Genomic DNA, 14,030 nt, shown 5'->3' on the forward strand with positions numbered 1-14,030 from the left:
AGGAATCAGATCTGAGTAACAGACTCCACAACTGCAGGGCATGGAGCGTGACCATGCTCTGCTCTGTAAGCCACACCAGTCTGCGTGAGCTGACACAGCCCCATCGTGCAAGAGGGCTGCGAGGACGTGCCAGAGCTTTTGTGCACCTTACAGACATAGGACCATAGCAAGCTGCCTTGACAAACCTTTGGACCTCAGCACAGCCCCAGAAATACCTCCAGTAGCATTCCCTCCACAGTCATCCCTCCTCAACAGGAATGCAACTTCTTATTTCTATGTGCAAGTAGCTATCCAGCAATACATATCACCAACACTGCCACGTAGTGCCAGGAGATTTTTAGGCAGGGAGACCTGTTTTGCTGGAATTGCTCAGTCCTTACCAGTTACAAGAGAGCCACCATGGAAGGGTACCATTCAGCCAGTGCTAGCGAGCAACCTGGCTAACCAGCTTTAAACTAGCAGGGAAACAATTTCCTCTCAGGGTTGCTGCTGATGCACATACAGAATTATCTTCTTCACACTTTTCTCTCTCAACTCTCCTGGGACACCCACATGGAAGTGGTCTGAGACGGATGAGATAACATTTCCTCAGACAGATGGAGCTAATGATTCTGATTGTCCAAGATAAGCACAACACACCCATAAACCAGAACAACGAGACTCAAAAGCACACTACCCACACACTGTGTGACACTCATCAGGGTAGAAAGGCACCCACACCACACTGCAGCTCCAGTACTTCCTCATGATGCAAGATGACTCTGGGAACTGGGGATGCAGCTGATGAGAGGAAGGGCGTAGGACATAGCCACCACTTACCAACTCAACTGGGACCAACTGAGGTACAGCACTGAAAAAAAAAACAACTCAGGAAAATATTGTTGACCAGCCTTACTCCAGGTATCCAGAGGTAGGACAAGTTAGTTGCAGAGATGTTCTCCACATGGTCTGGGGTTCAACACTGGTGAAGCCCACTAAGATAGGGCTCTGTACATACCTCCAACACCACCCTTCCTCTTGCTGTTCCCCACTGTGCACTTCCTAGAGGTGATACAGATGACATGTACCCTTGCTGAGGGTCATCCAAGCAGAGGAAGCCAAGTTTGTTGCGGCAAGCTGTTTCCTGTGATCTGCAACCCATGAGCTGGTTCCTGTGGCCAGCTGCTTCTGGGAACGTTTCAGGGAGGGAAGATGGGTTTTGAGGTACTGCCAAGCCACTTTGACCATAGCAGCACATGCTAAATCACACTGGATATCCAGTCTGCAGCTTCTCCCAGCACTCTCGCTCTCCTCTTCATCCCCTCTGGATGACATGGCATGCCCGAGATGAGCTTTAGTAACTCCCCCTACCCCAGAGTGCCCTGCAGTGCTTGTCCAACAGAGATCAGAGTACAACAAAGAAAGACCTCTAATGCTTAAAGCAAAATACAGCACACTCCAGTGCTCTTCTAGGGGGTAGGCTGGGACCCTCAGGGCAGCTTACAGACCTCTGTTCAATTTCTCTTTTTCAGTGAAAGAAATGTTAATGCACCAAACTCCACACACAGTGACAAGAGCTGCCAGGTACTGCTGTCACACAGCCTTTGAATTCAGCCAAAAAAACAGGGAAGGGGAAATTCCACAATGCTTTCACTAGCACCTTTGCATCCACAAGCAAAAGGGAAAAGACCTGACCAGAAGACTGAACTTAAAGAAAAAAGTTTCCTGTTTATCATAGTCATGGCCCAGTGCAGGCACAGACACCTTGAAGAGGTCAGAAAGGCACCAGCTACACAATTACTGAAATCAACTAAAACAAAAAAGAATCTGATGTGCCTCTGGGCATGGCCTATTTACACAAGAAGGGGTGTTAGGCAGATTTAGTGAAAATCATGATCAAAATTAGCATTGTCAGTCACCTTTGCAAATGCAAAGCTCACTAGCAAATCACCATCAGCACTGTCTGCACCTCAATTATTGCCCGTCCAAGGGAAATCCCTGGGATACAACCCACACGTCACATGGTTACCCACATGGAAAAGTAACTCCCTCATGAAACAACTTAAGGGATGAAAAAGTAACTTTTCAACTGTAGTGCTGTAGGATCCACGTGCAGTTTAACACTGGAAACAAGAATCTCACATTTTGTGAGAGGTACAGGTAAAATCCATACTGAAGAGGACATCTGCAGCTTTCAAGACAGTTCAGGCTTGAGGAGCAATCCTGTAACAGGATTTGATGCAAAAATGTTGTTGGCTCCCTGTATGCTACCCTGTTCTCTCTCTAATGCTCAGGCAGAAGTTTTAAAAGCAATGAGTACATTGCAGTAGTGCCCAGTGCACCTCCAAGTGACTGAGCAGTAATGAAGGCACAGCAGACATCATCACTCCTCCTGCTATTGATATTCTTTGTCTCAGCTAAGAAAACCAAAATTTTTAAAATGTCTTGTTGCATACTGTACTCCTAATGTGCTATACTTTCATTTTTTTCCCCTCTACAAAGAATAAGGCACGTTAAAGAATTATGCAGCTTCAAGGAATGCAAACTTAGGGAACTCAATTTTTTTCTTGTTGCTAGCCACAAAGACACTACCCCATGACTTACAGGCTCTGTTATAAAGCATTCATTTATTCATTTGGATTCTTGCAGTTTAGGGGGGGAATTCTTTCTGAAACTTCATGGTTTTCTGGTTAACACAATGTGTTTTTTCCTCCCCTTTACTCACACCAGCTGCATTTAAAACTAGACATTAGTAAGTACACAAAAGCAAAAGTGTAAAGATTACATTATTTTGTAAACAAAATCACTGCATCTGCTGGATACATATTACTAAAACCACCAAATTGCTTGGCAGAATGAAAATGATGCAGCAATAACGCAGGCTAATAAAGCGAACAAACCGGTTGCAACCAGTGTCTAACCTGAGGTCGTAACTCCCAGACCTCCTCTTATCCTACCTCGGTGGCATTCATAAATGACAAGAACAGCTTTAGGCCTTTTCAAACCCTCAGCTGGTAGCTCAGCTTTAGAGGAAACGTCATCTTCACCTAAAGCAGCTGAAGAGACACAAACATCTCAGAGCTCGCTGCTGCCAGTGGCTAGTATCCTCACAGTGCTCTTGCCATGCCAAGATGGTGCCTTCCGCCAGCTCCCTGGATTCCAGCTCTCCAGCCTCCACAGACACCAGGCAACACATGATTTCTTATTCAGATGTAAATTCAATTCAAATAAACGTTCTCCTTCAAAATTTCACAATGTTTATTTTATTTAAATTCTCAACTCCTCTATCATTTCTAATGCAAAGGGATAATCAGAGATGGAAATGAAGTGGTCTAACACCCATGGTAATAGGCAGTTTTTCCTCTGTAATTGCTATTTCCATACCTGCTCTGTCACTGCCACTTCACTCCACTGGTGCCAATGTTCTCCAAGATTTTTAGCACTTGCAATAAAACAGACACCAGCACCTGCATTCTCTTAGCCAACACACACTCTCCTGCCCAGTGAGCAACAGCCTTGCAGAGCAATTAAAACACTAAGGCAAGAAGCAGAAAGCTAAGAGCTGAAAAAAGAAAAAGCAGTAAATGGGAGAAAGAAGCAGAATAGAAAAAATAAAATAAAATCAAGGTAGAGGGGGGATAAGTGGTGTAGAAGTTGTTCATATGGAGGTCTTAGGGGTTACTTAATGTCAGCATATGGCAGAGGACTGAAGAGCAAGAACAACAGTGAAGTTTTCTAGGTTAATAGTTTCCTTAATATTCCCACAGGATTCTTCACTACTCTAAACATAGCGCAGAGGAAAAAATAAGACTCTAGGAGATCATCATCAGGGGCAGGTTCAAGAAAGAGTTCTTTCAACCTCCCCCAAAGCACTTTCAGTCTTGGAGTTGAAAAATATTCAGAGTTCTTATGCAGTATTAAAGCTGACACCCACATTTAAATTTGGTGTATGCAATTCCACCAACACAGGCAGTCTGGAGACAAAAGAGGAGCTTTCAGTTACTTTTAAAAAAATATTTGAGCTCAGTTATATTTGTTGAGTTACATTTCAAGTTTATTTTTCAAGGCCTACTACAAACATCTAGCAGAAACATCCTTCATTGCATGCTTGCTTTCAGTGCAAGAGTCTACCGATTAAGTTGCCATAAGCCCTATAGTATATTTTAAAACTTTAGAGTACTTCAGAAGTCTTGCAGAAAGCCTATTCCTGAAGTTCTGAATCTTGAGTTAATGTTTGTATTTGGATTGTGCTATCTACCCTCCCTCACTACATGAAAGCTACTTTGAGCTTGTGAGGTCTCCTCAGGTAAAGTCTGGTCTCAAAGAAGAGACTGTCAAGTGCCTGTCATTATTATCTGCACATTGTACTTGTTTCCATCACTTACAGAAGGGAAATGACAGCGAGGCACAACAGGAAAAAACCTGAGCCATGAGCAGGAAACAGAATCTCTTGTTTTGACTACTAAGGTAAGGAAAGATAAATAGTGGAAAATTCCCCTCATAGGGACCTTAGCAGAGGTGGATCATTTGACAAGTCTTCCTCACCACTGGTTTTATATGGTCAAGCCACCTGTTAAGAGCAGCTTTGCTGTCTTAAATTAAAAGGGTCAGAAGAAGGAAGAAAACAAGAAATAGTTTTACTTTAGACTATCTTTATGTAGACATAAGTGGGGGGAGGGGGGTCTATTTTGCTTGTTTAAATACTGTCAGAGCAGTAATCTGCAACTGTAAAACAAGCAGGAGTTTTTAAGGACAGAAAACAGTGGTTATTTGCTTGTTCTTATTTGTGTTACCAGCTAACAGGAAGCATGGTGTTGAGTAGAGGTTCCAACCTACTCATTCCTGCACAAGTTCTCACTGTAAACAAGTCTCTTTAGTCTAAGTTCAGCAGAACATGTAGTGCAATTAATAAGAAGTATCAACTGTTAAAGTCTATTTTTGTTATTATATTTGATTATGTGGTTTTATTAATAAACTTTGAAAGTGAAACCAAATCCCATGTAGCTTTAACACAGAAATGCAACAAAACATTTGCTGCCAATGACAGAACAGCAAAATAGCCTCCACGTTTGCTGTACACTGCAACTAGCAATATTTATGCTGCGCATATTTCTGCAACAGCTCCCACTGCCAGTTATCGATCGACTCTACAAAGCCTATCTGCAGGCTATGCTATTTCCATGCACTTTCCCCTACTTTCACTGAAAATTCTTGCTTACCAGGTGTTCTGGCTGCAATTAAAGTCATTGGTGATGAAAATCAAATACTCTCATACTCCAAAAATGAAGTTTTCAAGGAGGGGGAAAGAAGCTACCTCATGCTGGCTCTGCTCAACCACCAGGTATCACTAACCGTGCCAGCAACAAAATCCAAGGCTGTTTTGTGTTTATGTCTGATAAACCAGTTTAAGCATAATGTTTTTAAAGATGCTTAATAAAGTAGTTGAAAGATAATGATTACCCAGTCTCATCATTTGCACATGAAAGGTGGAGCAGAGAAGTTACAGTAATTTGTTGCCAGACTCCACTGGAACAAACAGCTGCATTCTACTTATCTTCAGATATCAAAGGACTTGAGTGGGACAAAGATTACTTGGCTCGACAAGCATTCAAAGACCCCTCCAGCTCAAAACCAGACATGTTTCTGAGGAAAATCATGAAAGGATTTAATTTAAGGCTAACAGCAATTCCCATTATACAAGCATGAAATCTACCACCATCCCCTAATCTTCTCAAAGCTAAGACAAGATACTTTGCCTCTGTTTTGCACATTTCCAAAGGCTACAAGCAGACATGTTCTTCCTCCGAGGAAGCAGAGGCTTCATGACAGTGCTAAGTCACGTTAAATCTGCTGTGGTCCTGCCCACCCCATACTATCTCCTCACTCAAACAACTTGTTTTCTGTCAGAGAGCCAGCACAGGGCAGAGGAGACGGTAGCAGCCCCAGGACGATGTGATCAACAGCAGAACTACATCCTCTAATGTGCCACTGAGCTACACCAAATGTCAGAAGTTTCTTCTCCCCCTGCCTGTCCTCTTACACAGGAGCAGATAAACTGAAGACCTCAAGCCAACTTCTCTACACCCTTACCTTACTGCCTCAGACTCATAAGACCACTGTGAAAAATCTACACAGCTCAACCAAGAGCAAGACCAGAAGCAGTTCAGTATTTTCCCTCAACACATGCTGCAACCTGCTATATTTATCAGATGCCTTTAACAAGACCAGCAAAATCATATTCTTGTTCAGAAGTACAAGATTTTGAGAACATAGAAGTCAAAGCCTGTGCTGTGAAATAAACAGGAAGGTTACTGAAGAACCAAAAAGAAGATGTGAGACTTCAACTCAAAATTTTCCAACTGCACCCACCCTAGAAGGCTGAGCAGAGAGTTAAAGGTTTTAGGTAGCTGGAAATAGGTTTCGTTGTAGTTGCTGCCTCAAAGCCAGTTTTTGTGTTTAACACATGTGGTTAGACAGCCAAACACCATTCCTGGGGATTATCTGCTTAGAGTATGAGAGACAATAAAACAACCCACCATCGGTTTTTCAGTCAGACTTGGGCATGATTCCCATTAGCACATTTTTATTTTAAAACTGAGTGTGATTGCTCTGATTTTATAATACAAGAAAGCTAAGCACAGATGTTGGTACTTTGAGCAGAACAGAACTTGCCAGGTAAATAACAAATTGCAGAGTTATGAACTGCTTCTGAACATACAGAAATAAGTTGTATGGCACAGCAGTTTAAATACATTAGTCACTGCATGCAGTTGAAGAAAAACAGCATCTTCCAATCTTTAATTTACTGTAAATTAAAACAAGCCAAATCCAAAACCCAGTCAGGTAAAGGCACATTTTCCCCTGTTGATTTTGGATCAAGCTTTAGGTGAGAACTGATGGTAGACAGCAGCTCAAGGAGAAAAGCAATAACTGGTGTTCAGTGCTGGTTTACTGTTACAGTACTGGACTATTAAAATACGAATACAAAAGAAAAGACACTTATAGCAAGTTTCTGAAGATGCTAATTAATGCCTTTTTATTGGTCTTCTAGACTGCAAAATGCAAGACAATACAGGAATGAGCAAACATGAGCCTTTTCCAACTTCAGGACACCTCAACAGCCACAGTTCATTTGTGGCATTTACTAAATTACTACATAAGGCCCTGCTCCAGTTAGCTGTACAGAGTGGCTTAAGGTTATTTGCTGTTCAAAAGCTCTTCAGCTTGTCTTTTATGTTCCTGTAAGAAGTATATTTGACAAAGATACATGAAATACAGATCCAGCATCTGATACTCCAGCACTTCACCTGTCTCCTACTCGTGGGACACTTACCATGAAACTATTTAAACCTTTAGAAAACTTTAACATTAATTTTATTGATAGAAATATTGCAAATTTGATCTAGAATCTGCTTTAGGATTGATGTAGCACTCCCACATTCATTAATTTACTGTTACTTTTATGGAAGTTGCTCAAGAGCAACAGATTCACAGGAACAGCAGCTCTACTCGCACAACAGCCACATACACAATCTGACACTCTGTATGCCTGACTATTTAAGTAAGTTTGTTATTTCTCCAAATCCCAACTGCTTCAAGTTTCCCTTGCTAATTGTTCTGCTGAAGGATACGTTTTCATTAATGCTGCAGATTTAGAGGGCAAGGCCACTTGCTGAAACTCAGGCAAAGCAAACAGAGGTCCAGAACCTCAAACCACCACTTCCAGTTGTAATGGGGACAAAACAAAAAGTCTTCCTAGACGACGAGTTCATCTGACCTCAGTCTGGGATCAAGATGAGGCCTGACAGGCTGCTTACCACCTCTCCCGTCTCCTTTGCTACTTGAGCTACAGATTTTCTGTTACTGCCCATGCAAACTCTAAAAACCCTGAAGAGTGGTAGGAAGTGAAAGTTTGGTCATCAGCAGATGTCCCATCACTTCTCTCAGAATCACAGTCATTAGTCTGGACTTACAGTGGTGTGATCGGTTACAATTAGAGCCAAATATCACTGCATTTACCATGCTTGTTGTACTTCTGCATCTTGATCCTGAATTTACTTCTTTTCGTTGGAAAAAAGTGCTGCACAGAATACTTACCAGGTGATCAGCATGCTCATTCTGCAACACTTGCCACAGTATCTGAATTTCCTAGGTTAAACACACCACAGTAGGTAACCCAAGCAAAAGAGAAGACAACTTGAAATCTCTGTTACCTAGTAGACTTCTCCTTTTATCTTTATGCTCTACTTACAAAGTTCAGGGAGTTGCTTCAGGCAGGCTTAAAATGAAGAAGTCAATATAATTCTGCTATTCATTCCATTCTCTTTAAAAGCCTCCAATACAGCCTGGTTTGAACACACATTCTGCCTCTGGGAGACAGGCATTAAAGCAAGACTGGATAATAACATCAGTCCATTTAATCATACAAGGAAAAATGTAATGCATTTACCTTATGTAATACTGACTCCTTTCAGTTTTTCTACTCTATGTTTCTGCTTGAATTCATAACTTACACTTAAATATTTTTGCAGTATTCAGGAGATTGTCTCAAGTGCTGTAGTTTAAATCGGACACAGAACAAACGGAGACTTTAAAAAATGATGATCGACTGTGTCATCAGATAAGCTCTTCCTTCATGCAGGTCCTGGCTAGAGTACAAGAGTTCAGTTATTAGGGAGCAAGTCAAACACATCCATAATTCCTTGCATTGTTCCAAGGCCTTTGGGATATCCGCTCCTTGCCCAGCAGCAGGCACCTTCCATGGAGAGTTCTGGATATGCCTGATATCAGTTACAACCAAGTGAGTAAATTCTTGGGCTCTGTGCATCAGCTGATATAAATCACTACTGCGCTAATGAAGTCACGAGAGCCACATCAGTTTATAACACAGGACACGACCCATACTTACAGCCTGGGAAAGCAAGTCAAAGGAAAACTGCCTTTTCTTTTTATAGTCTGGTTCTCTAATTAGGATTTTGTCCACACTGTAATTTGGTATTGGAGAAAAAAAAGAAAAGAACACCACACACTTTCAGCAGATGGGTCACTATGAGCTATAAAAACTTGTCATAGCTGGGTTTACTGAAACATAACCTGCAAACATCCCAGAGCCTTCAAGACCCCAAAAACTATGAACAATAATTGCTGCAAGCACACTGGGAATGGCAATTCAGGTCCTTAGTAAAAAGGCTGCCCGATAAGCACTGATATCCCCTGCCTGGGTAGGGAATGGCTACTGTGATCCTGGAAAATATGGGGCTCAGGAGACTTGAACAAAAAGGAAGAAGGATAAAACAGCCATCCCATACCTGAATACCAACCTGGCATGTAGGAGTCCAAGCAGCATGTACGTGGCTCACCTCTGGACAAGTGAGGGAAGCGCTTTTGAATTGAAAATGTGCAAGACTATGCTCAGATGAAAAACAAATAGGCAAACAAAAATCAAACAAGCAAATTGTTGCCTGATTATCATGCAAAGAGTAAGTTACCTATTTTGCCAGTCTGGGAACAAACAGTTAAGCTATTTCAACAGGATTGTATAATTCACTTGACAAGATAAAGGATAACCCAGCTGTAAACTGGGAAAACAGATAAGATGACTAATCATGCAGTTGATAAACAGTTTGCTCTGCTAGAAAAAGACCTGAACTTCAACTATTCAGTCCTTCCATGCCTGCATCCTTCTGCCCAGTGCTCTCAAACCCTCCCTACTCCCCAGCACTGTGAGAACAACCCTTGGCAGACACCTCCCAGGGCTTCTCCCACTGAAGGGTAGTGATCCCTGACCCAACAGTCTAGAGCGCCCATGCTCTGCAGTCTCCTTCAAAGTCACAGAGGAGAACTGGCCTCATATTTTACCAGCATCTCTGTCACCTTCATTTCCTGCCCCTGAAGTTGAGTTTAGGGTGTGAGTGGAAGCACTGCAGGCATGCCACATTGCCTTGGATGGCACAGTGATTTCTTAGTGCCTGTCACCTTGTTCTCTAGTGCAGGTCTCCAACAGAAGGACCAGCATTGCTCCATCCCCCCAGTCTGAAGTCAGGGAAAACAGCAGGAGAGCAAAGAAAGCACAAACAAGATTTCAGTAACTCCTATTATTGTTGAAGGGAACAATTTCTAAAGGATTCTTCTCAGAAAAGGAAATGGACACGATTGTTTGGGAGCATCCACAAGTATGACTCTCAAATGTTAACCTCAGGAGTCCCTTTTTAAAGATGGCATTAAACAAAGAGACAGGCCAGAATTTACTGTCTCCTCCAGCTTTATAGAGGGAGCGAACTGATGCAGGCATGACAGTCATGCAAACGATTTCTCACGACCTGACCCACCATGAACACTCTCAAGCCCTAACAGGCGTTGCAGGAAGGAGACTTAATAGGACTTGTCATCCACCTTTGCATTTTCTGCACAAGAAGGGAGAGCTAGCAACCCAAGTCCTCTCCCACAGACATTTTTATTCATCTGACAGACACACAAATAAAAACTGCTCCAGACCCTCTTCTCCATTGTCTCCTTGAACTCTTATTCCCATCTAAAAGAAGGTGGCAGACAACATGCTCTGAATGGGGAGGGCCACACAGCCCTGGATGCATCTGACAACACCAAAATGAACCACACACTATACCCGCTCATACCAATGAGCAGCCTGGAGCTTCCTGCTAAACCCTTATCAGTGCAAACACCCACACAGCAGAGCTCAGGCCAAAAAAGCTACATGATTGCTCAAAGTCTCAGATCAAGTCTCATGTCTGACTCTGCTACTGACAAGATTTTAATTCCAAAAGCCTTGTGCTATAAATCACTACATGACTGAAAAAACAGTGGTGGTAGTGTTAATTAACACAGTATTAGGTCCCCCTGTGATTTAAGGAACTCTGTGGGGAAGACACCTTGTTACAAAAAACAGTCCTCGTCTGAAGCAACTGCCAAGCATGGTCTTTAAGAAGGTGGTTTCATATATCTGCAATAAGGGCTTGACAAGAACAACATACAGCCACTTAAACCTGATGTCATCTTGCCATTTGGGTAATTCTGCCCAGAGTTTGCTTGATGATTCAAAATGGGAAGATTCAACACTCCTTAGTGTAAGGACAGAGGGGAAAATCATCATTTCTCTGTCTGCCAACACAGTCAAACAAGACGTCATTTGTGACATAATTTTTTTTTAATAACTTACATATCTGTGAGCATTCACACATTACACAGGAGTGAATCATTTGGGTATGACACTGACTATCAAAATGGATAGGTAAGATTTCTAAATGTGAAGTAGTAGTACTTAGATCCCCTCCTTCCTCACAGCTCCCTCAAGTGAGTGGAGTGGTGCAGCTGGCACGTTCAAGTGATGATACAGTATCAGCAGCAGGAGGTATGGTCCCCTCGAGAAAGAAGGGGCTCATGGTGGTTCTCAGCATCTTCAAACACCTTACAGGCAGCAGTGTAGCCCCTCTACCTGCCCTGAAGTCATGACATTCCTGCAGTTGTAATGAAGTTGAGTGAGAAGGCTCCCATGTCCCTCTTACATTATTTCAGTTTCTAAATGCAGGCCACAAAACCACTCTTCACCTTGTTCCAGCACATTTCAAGTCACAGAAATGAAATCACATCTTACCTTGTCTTTGTATAAAAACCCTGAGCAGTGGATGAGCACTTGAAACAGCCTTGAAGAAGTTGTCATCGTTATTAATAGGGAGGAGGTCTCCATGTACATCAGCATATCCGATCATCACTTCCAGGTTGGCAATGTGATGAATGTGAAGAATTAGTTTGTAGAAATCTTCAAACTTTCCTGGCTTGTAGCGATCCAGGGAGAACCTTCTGAACTCTGCCCCAAACTGCAAAAGAAAACAAACAGAGCGTCTGCTGTCAAACATCACCACAGCCCAATGCTTTAGCTTACCATTTGAACATGGTGTACATCACCCCTCTCTTTCTGTGATGAATATAGCCACATACCGGTGCTTTCAAGCCTACAAATGGCCTTTTAGGTCCTCACATTAGAACATGACCATGGCTACCAAAATACCACCCTGCTTGACAGTAGGTATGCTCAAGAGTGCTACCTTAAAAGAAAGTGTACTTTTTAAATATTAAGTTTTCATTAAATCTTCTATAGGATAATTGCATTTGTAGGATTTAACTTTGAAGCTCCATCATTCATCATCATCACCATCATCTCAGGCATCCACAGGCGCATTCTTCTCTGAAGCAGAAGTGTTCAACTCTACTCCTTTCAAAAGGAGTTACTCAGCTATTCAAACTACCTTATAAAAATTCTTTGCACGTTTCCCATCAATACCACTGAGATCTCAACCACAAGAACTTTAAAGAAGTGTGGTATGCAAGCACACAGCTTCTTACTAGGAAATACACTCACTCTACATGCCCCTTGAATTTCCTGGTAATCCACACAGGAGGACGAAAATTCTTATTCTAAGTTAGTTTTCATGGGTTTAATTTTTCTGTTACGCCACTGGTTTTTACTGTTGAACCTTTACAGTCTAGTAAGTGGCCGTTAAAAATAAAAAAGGGGGTGTGATTTGGCACAAGACAATTGAAAGTGTTATAAATCCATGAAGTTAAGGTAAGCCAGAAAGCGATTGAGGAAAATATTTCAATCGACTTTATTTTAGCTATTAGAAACAAAATATGCTATTAAGAACACGAGGAAAAAACCAAATTCTCTAATCAAGGAATATAAGAGTGAAAACTGGCATCTAGTTAAACTAAGTACCTTAAATCATCTCTCTGGTACATTTCATTTCGTAACTCAGATTGTATAGTACTAGTAAACTACTGTTCATCAACTGAACTCCTAAAACCATGCTACTTCACCCCTGAAAGCATGGAGCCACATGCACAAATCCAAGAATAAGGAAGGCTGTGACTAGGATCTCATGGAAGTTCTCATTTGCAAAGTCAGTCAATACCAGGGCAAGAAACCAAAGACAAAAAACTGACAAGCAAACAAGAAAAAAAAAAAAAAGGAGTATTTTCTGTAGAGAAATTCTTCCTCAAAATGGAGAATTAGTTGCTTGGAGGTTCTCAGATGTTAAATCAACTATACATGCAAGCCACTCATTTGCTGAGACTAACAAAAGTATGAATCATCATCATAATCATCTTTGAGCAAAAAAAAAAATCCCCACAATCCTACTGGCTTTGGGTACAAGCATGTTCTCAAATTACTTCCGCAGTTATGAAAATCCCACTCTTCAGCATCAAAGCCTGGTTGTGATCATTTGAAAGCTTGTTTAGTCAAATTATGCTGCTTGTTTGTAATATTAACTGCTAGTTCCAGTTTGGATTTCAATTCAGAGTGCCCATCCAAATGCACAAAAGCCGAACAAACCACAGCTGGTTCCAATGGAGGAAAAACAGTCCCCCTTTGTCCTCCTCCCCCAGCTCCTCTCCAGAAAAATCCAAGTGGCAACTTACTTCTGTTGACACATTTCAAACTGAAAAAAAAGCTTTTTATTCAAAGAAGTATCTTAAAGTTTTATTTTTCTTAGATTCAAACATCTTCAAGTGACAAGTTTAACATTTGCATAGTAAACTAAATGGGCAGTAACAAGGCTTTAGGGCTGTTTAGGGCTGCATCTCCTGCTCTGCACACCTGAACACAGGATTCCTTTAGCCAAAAAAGCACCAGGCTGGGGTATTCATGTACTGGAACAGCACTGGAACAGACTGCCCAGAGAGGTTGTGGAGTCTCCTTCTCTGGAGACATTCAAAACCTGCCTGGACACGCTCCTATGTGACCTAGTCCAGGTGATCCTGCTCTGGCAGGGGGGTTGGACTGGATGATCTTTCAAGGCCCCTTCCAACTCCTAATATTCTGTGATTCTATGTGCCAATCCCAGTCTGCTGGGGGAGCCCATCAGTCCTGCTCTGCCCCACACACGTGCGAGGCACAGGCCAGCTCCTGTGTCGGGGCATTGCACTCAGCGGGAAAACGACATGGGAAAAGAAAGAGGAAAGAAGCAAGGATGGTTATTTACACCCCAGTATGACCCCAAGTTCAGCCTAAGCTGCCACATGAGAAGAGGACA

At 42.1% G+C, this 14,030-nt stretch overlaps 1 protein-coding gene across 1 annotated transcript in view; it reads right to left on the reverse strand.

Moving 5' to 3' along the window:
* PARD6G (par-6 family cell polarity regulator gamma) overlaps window positions 1-11,813 on the reverse strand; it is a gene marked incomplete at its 5' end in the record, with an annotated part of 50,455 nt that extends 38,642 nt beyond the window's left edge. The window contains one exon of the mRNA XM_010188375.1: window positions 11,591-11,813. Coding sequence (XP_010186677.1) covers window positions 11,591-11,813 — 223 coding nt within the window. The remainder of the gene's footprint in view (window positions 1-11,590) is intronic.
* Between the last annotated feature and the right edge of the window lie 2,217 nt (window positions 11,814-14,030).

This window comes from Mesitornis unicolor, unplaced genomic scaffold, assembly GCF_000695765.1.
Source record: "Mesitornis unicolor isolate BGI_N332 unplaced genomic scaffold, ASM69576v1 scaffold23457, whole genome shotgun sequence".
Lineage (NCBI taxonomy): Eukaryota > Metazoa > Chordata > Aves > Mesitornithiformes > Mesitornithidae > Mesitornis > Mesitornis unicolor.